This window comes from Phalangium opilio, unplaced genomic scaffold, assembly GCF_054372755.1.
Source record: "Phalangium opilio isolate 3A_F unplaced genomic scaffold, DU_Popi_V2 ptg000042l_1, whole genome shotgun sequence".
Lineage (NCBI taxonomy): Eukaryota > Metazoa > Arthropoda > Arachnida > Opiliones > Phalangiidae > Phalangium > Phalangium opilio.
In genome coordinates, this window is record NW_028324166.1 from 733,767 (window position 1) to 740,016 (window position 6,250).

The 6,250-nt window shown below is 35.3% G+C and overlaps 1 protein-coding gene across 1 annotated transcript; it reads right to left on the reverse strand.

The window, feature by feature from the left end:
• Positions 1–2,488: 2,488 nt before the first annotated feature.
• LOC149678036 (uncharacterized) lies at positions 2,489–5,892 on the reverse strand. Its single transcript, XM_089837055.1, has 8 exons — positions 5,781–5,892; positions 5,649–5,715; positions 5,409–5,573; positions 5,164–5,338; positions 4,880–5,103; positions 4,404–4,699; positions 3,892–4,339; positions 2,489–2,724 (listed from the first exon to the last, which is right to left on the reverse strand). The coding sequence occupies exons 3-7, from the start codon at positions 5,553–5,555 to the stop codon at positions 4,084–4,086; spliced, it is 1,098 nt and encodes a 365-aa protein (XP_089693181.1). The 5' UTR covers positions 5,556–5,573; positions 5,649–5,715; positions 5,781–5,892; the 3' UTR covers positions 2,489–2,724; positions 3,892–4,083.
• Between the last annotated feature and the right edge of the window lie 358 nt (positions 5,893–6,250).

The window sequence follows — 6,250 nt, forward strand, 5'->3', positions numbered from 1 at the left end:
ATATAAGTTTGAACGTGTAAAAAGAAATTAAGTAGTTGCAAATATAATTCTTTTGAATTTTCTAGATTCGGTGATGTTCATCGCATCTTTGTAGAAAATGATTGCATGGCCACAACAGGTTGAAAACATCTTATATCGTAAATCCAAGGTAGATGTCATCTGGAATGAGCGTCTCTAACAAAGGTTGATATCATCTGCTAGGAAACTTCTCCGAATGACCAGCAACAGAATATCCAAGAACGTCATCGCGCCTAAAAATGAAAATATATTAATAACAAATATCAATAATGATTAGAGGGGCCTAACAAAAAAGAAATTTTAATCTATGGTTTTGTTTCCGTAAATTATTGAAGAAAAAACTTTGTAAAATATTCCCAAAAACAAAATTTAAAAATCTCACTAAATAATAAGTCAAATCAGAATTAAAGGGCTACTTTAAGGTCCTAGCAAAATAGTAATTTAAGAAAAAAAACCAAGTAAAATATTCCCATAAATATATTGTAAGAATTGCACTAAATATTAAGCAATTTCCATATCAGAATTAAAGGGCTACTTTAAGGTCCTAGCAAAATAGTAATTTAAGAAAAAAAACCAAGTAAAATATTCCCATAAATATATTGTAAGAATTGCACTAAATATTAAGCAATTTCCATATCAGAATTAAACGGCTACTCAAGGTCCCAACAAAATAATAACTCACGGAAACAATACCATGGATTGAAATAATTTAAGAAAAAAACTTCGTAAAATATTCCCGTAAATATAAATTAAAAATCTCTAGCCTTAACTTCGCGTTCGTGGTTCATTTTAAAATTACTAAATTGACTTATCTCCATAATTAATGATAACTTATTAACAGTTAACCCTAATTAATTTAAACCATTTAATTTATTAAATAGACCGTAGTTCATTAACTAAAATAATTAAATACTGCCACGAATGAAATTTTAGAATCTCAAATCTATAATTTACGCTTAATAATTCTAAAATAGTCTCGTTAATTTAAATTTAAACGACAGCATAAAGTTAAAACTTGGAGATTAGTGCCAGGCCCGGATAAATTTTTATAAAAGGTTAAGCCTAGCCTAGTGCAACCTAATCTGGCCCCGTTAAACCATACGTTACTCATTTTAGGTAATATAGTTTCGCTCCGTTAAATGAGACCCAATTTGTAAACAGTCGAGGTTTATTATTTAAAATAGATAAGGAATTTAATTTCCCCTAATATGAGCCCAAGTACTTGATTTAAGATGTTCTAAATTAAGCCTTGTCTAACTGACCTCGTGTCTGGAAATTTCTTCATATTGTAGTTAATTTTCAATAAATAAACATAAATAACTAACAATCAACCCTACCTAAATAATTTAAACTCTAGGATTAAATAAAATAATAAATTGCTAGCTGGATGGCTTTGGATTATTGAAAGACTTTCACACATACCGTACTAGGCTTGACCTTTCGCGTTGATTTCAACGTTCTAATGGACATTCAATGGCGGAGAGCTTAGAGTCACGTCCCAACATCGGCGTAAAACGTGGCTTTCCATCCAATACTGCCTTCGAAAGTCAGGATTACGAGGAGCTGATCAAGGAACGATGTTGACTGGTCGCCGGCGCAGAGAGAAAAGAAACCTGGACAAGTGGCGTCCGAGTTTTATAGTAAATTCCGTCGTTGGGGGCGCTTCGAAGTGTGACGTGGGCGCTAATTCAAATAAGAGAACACACCGTTAGGCCTATATAATATTATAGACAGCGCCCCTAGCGGCAAATTTATTCATGTATTAGATGTCAGTAAATACGTAACTACGTATACAGCGCCCCTAGCGGCAAATTTATTCATGCTTTAGATGCCAGTAAATACGTAACTACGTATACAGCGCCCCTAGCGGCAAATTTATTCGTGCTTTAGATGTCAGTAAATACGTAACTACGTATACAGCGCCCCTAGCGGCAATTTATGAGCTATCTATTGCTTACACGAGTGTCTAGCAGAATTTCTTCATGTATTATATGTCAGTAAATACGTAACTACGTATACAGCGCCCCTAGCGGCAATTTATGAACTATATTTTGCTTACACGAATGTCTAGCAGAATTTTATCATGTTTCAGATGGCAGTAAATACGTAACTACGTATACAGCACCCCTAGCGGCAATTTATGAACTATCTTTTGCTTACACGAATGTCTGGCAGAAGTTTCTAGTGAGTAGCCCCTCGATGATTACTCGTAATCCAGACGCAACCATTAATCCCCATCCATTTTAAATCACCAATGAATCCCTATCCTTTTTTAAAGCATAAATAATAAAAGAAAATTTTCATTAGTGAATAGCCCCTCGACGCGCTGCCTTTAACAGTGCTAAAGTGATTACCGGGAACCTCTAATTAACCCATATTCCCAATCCATTTTGATCTAATTAATCCATTTTAAAATCCTATACATGCCTGTAACTTAATTGACAAGAAAAGGAATAAAAAATGAGATTCATTAAATCGACGAACAATTTATTTATTTATTCTATAGTACATTTATGAAGTATAAACAAAAGTATATAGATATAAAAACAAAAAGTAAACTTCGTTGAAACTTGCTCGCGTCGTGTGATATGAGAAGGCCTCCTTTATCACTGAATGGCGTCGACCCCGACCACTCTGCTTGGTACTGGCATGGTACTGGGAAGAAAACGTCAATAGGCTCATGATGCAGCAGATGCTTGTGTTTTTCTTTGAAATTAGAAAAGTTCATTATTAACAATAGTATTAATACTTGGAATGCTTTAATTAGCAATTTAATTTTAAACTGAAACTCAGTAACAAATATCGGAAGCTAAAGGGGCTGTTCGACCCCCCCCCTTCCTGCATTTTTACCCAACCGCAAAGCTAAGTTCTGTGAGGAAGACCGTCGTTTGCCCCACGGTTCGGACAGCCCCTTTAATATCCTGAGAAGTATAAGACTTGACGCGTACTCGAAACCATCTCCCTTGTTAGTTTAAAGAATTAACTAACCCACAAACTGGACAACTAAGATACAGATTTTTAGCGATATTTGAGAAACCAAATAATTTAAATTTTAAACTAAATCCTGTATGGTACCCGTGTTTTTTCCCCAAGGAAAATAGTAATCTGTGGAAAATAGCTATAGGTAATACAACGCTACCAGTTTTAGCTTCAAGATTGTTCAACCTTAGTCCTAAATGTCCATTCTGTGAGAAAAAGCTAGGGAATATCAAACATATTTTTAACTGTGGAATAACGCAGAGATTTCTAACTAATATCGTAACTTTTATAGTACAATTTAGCCCAAACACAGTAAAACAGTTTAGACACACAATAAAACAGCATAAAACACAATAAGACAGCATAAAACAAAATAAAATAGCAAAGAACACAATAAAACAGCAAAGAACACCATAAACCACAATAAAACGACATAAAAACACAATAACACAACATAAAACACATTAAAACAGCATAAAACACAATAAAACAGCATAAATACACATTAAACAGCATAAATACACATTAAACAGCATAAATACACATTAAACAGCATAAATACACATTAAACAGCATAAATACACATTAAACAGCATAAATACACATTAAACAGCATAAACACATTAAACAGCATAAAACACAATAAAAAAGCAAAAAAAAACAATAAAACAGCATAAAACACAATAGAACAGCTTAAACACACAATAAAACAGCTTAAACACACAATAAAACAGCATAAAACACAATAGAACAGCTTAAACACACAATAAAACACAATAAAACAGCATAAAAACAAAATAAAACAGCATAAAAACACAATAAAACAGCATAAAACACAAAGGAACAGCATAGAACACAATAAAACAGCATAAAACACAATAAAACAGCACGTACTTGTGATGTAATTTATGGCAAATATGACGAAAATGTTGTTGAATTAAAGGTGTCCATTTTGATATTGCATATTGCAGTGTGTCTGTCTAGTGGCGTTACATCTTAAAGTGCAACGTGGATTTTGAAATGTTTTCTCATCCGCGTGTGTTGTGACAAAGTGGTTTCTAAATAGATGCGCAATTCAAAGTCGCCTTAAAACCACCGCAACATTTTTTGTCTTTTGTAGCGACGTGGTTGAATTGCTGCTTGGTAAACGTGTTCCCCAAAAGAGATGACGAAACCAGCCACGCATGACGTCAGTAAAAGAAGTGTAGTCACGATCAACGTTTCGACAGTTAATGGTTCCACACTATCCTGGGGTTTCTCGCAAACATTTCGATGATAGACAATGTACTTGCAATTGTAATGAAGGTACTCGTAGGGGAGCGAATCAGACAACGCACCCAACCTGAAAACGAAATACCCTTTAAAGTTTCGACCCAAAAGGCACGAGATTGTCAAAGAAAACGTACTTTTGATTGACAATTTCTTGAATTTCCGTTGATACATTCCGATAAATCAGAAAGTACATGGGCGCTTGAAGGAAAGGCTTGCTGGAAAAATGCAGTTGCACTTTTCCTGGCGAAAAGAATTGCAAGGCGTAGCAACCACCGTAGAGAAGCAATTTGTCGTTGGTCAGAAAGACAGTTTTCCTCTCGGACACGTCAGTGTACAGTTCTTCGTTCAGGATTTCGTACGTTGATTTCAAATAGATTTCGTCCAACTTCAACGTCTCCACCAATTTCTTCCCTAGCAAATTGCTATTAGCCTGTAGATGAAATGTCGAGTTATACAGAGTGGTTAAGCTATTCGAGGTCGAGGACAATATAAGGCAGTATTATACTCCTGTAGACTCAATTGTTCATCGTAACATTCCCACATAATGGTTTAATTCTAAGCTTATTGCTGTGGACAAAAACCAAAAGTTAAGTGAAAAATCATTGATTACTAGCGTTTGCAAGAGCCGATGCTCTATGGCATTCTTAAAAAGTCTGGGTTTGACAACATCCTGTCGTTCCAAGTCGGCCAAAGTTTCAATTTTGTCGTAGACGGTAGTTGAGGCGTCGGCGCTGTAGTAACACGAGATATAAAACATCAAGACGGTTTGAGCAATCAGCCAGAAGAAATACAAAAGTGTAGAAGGCAAATTTCGAGGCCATAAGTGAGGAATGCCTAGAACAATACTTATACATTATAGGGTTATGTAAAACATTCTAGACAAGAGTTTCTGACTTTTCGTAATTAGAGGTGAATTTAGTAGAAGTATGTCAGTCAGGAATCGAAAGATGAACCAATTCTTAGTGTTTAATCCAACGAAATTCCTCTCTCCATTACGAGATATCAATTTCTCAATCAAGGTGTTTGTGAACCACATTCCGACGGTTGCAATTGCCAAAGCCGCGAAGAGCTAAAATCAAATAGATGAAGTTAAAAATTTAAACAACTGTTAACATTAACTGTGGTGTTGCAAATTTTACCGAGATTTGAAATGGCAGTATGGTATTCGCTGAAAAAATTTGTTGAGCTTGAGGAGCACCGGAAATGATCGTACTAGTAACGCTACTAACTGGTGTGGTCAAACTGTAGGATTTATGATATTTGAATCCCACGTTTCCAACAGACATCAGGACGATATCCGATCCCTACAATTATCCCCGCAAAATATTGATTACCCACAAAGAATTAATCCAAAGAATCGAAGGTTAATTGTTACTGACCTCTCCTATGTATCCGGATCCCTTATAATCAAAAAAATTTTGGCTGGTGAACTCCACTAGTTCCTTACTAAATTAAAATTAAAACAATCTTCAAATTGTAATCACAATAAACAATGTTAATTTTAAATAAACCTGATATTTATGAATTAACGCAGTCTGTTGGCTATTCCGACGACACCTTCACTGATAGCGCTACTCATGGCCGTCTATATAAATGATCCCCAAACTCAAAAAGTTTAATTAAGTTTAATTAACCCGAAAAAAAGGTGAATGAAGAATAGCAAGTGCCTGTGAAGAAATTCCATCTTAAGGTATAATGAAGTTGTCTGGTCAAAATGGGCGGCAATGTGTTGCCAAGATACATTAGCGTCATGAAAGTCCTTGATAAGTTACTGGTCTAACGGCAAGCGCACCCATCTTCAGGGCTTTTCTATTCCTTTTACCATGCCACTGGATTCGCGTTCTTCCTACAATATTGACCGCAACTTCGCGTACCTACTTATTTTTATTTGCTCGTCATGGATCGAACATACCGCCCAAACAAAAAAGAGCAACGCTGCAATTCAGGGCTGACGAATTAAACCACTAATGTATTTACTAAG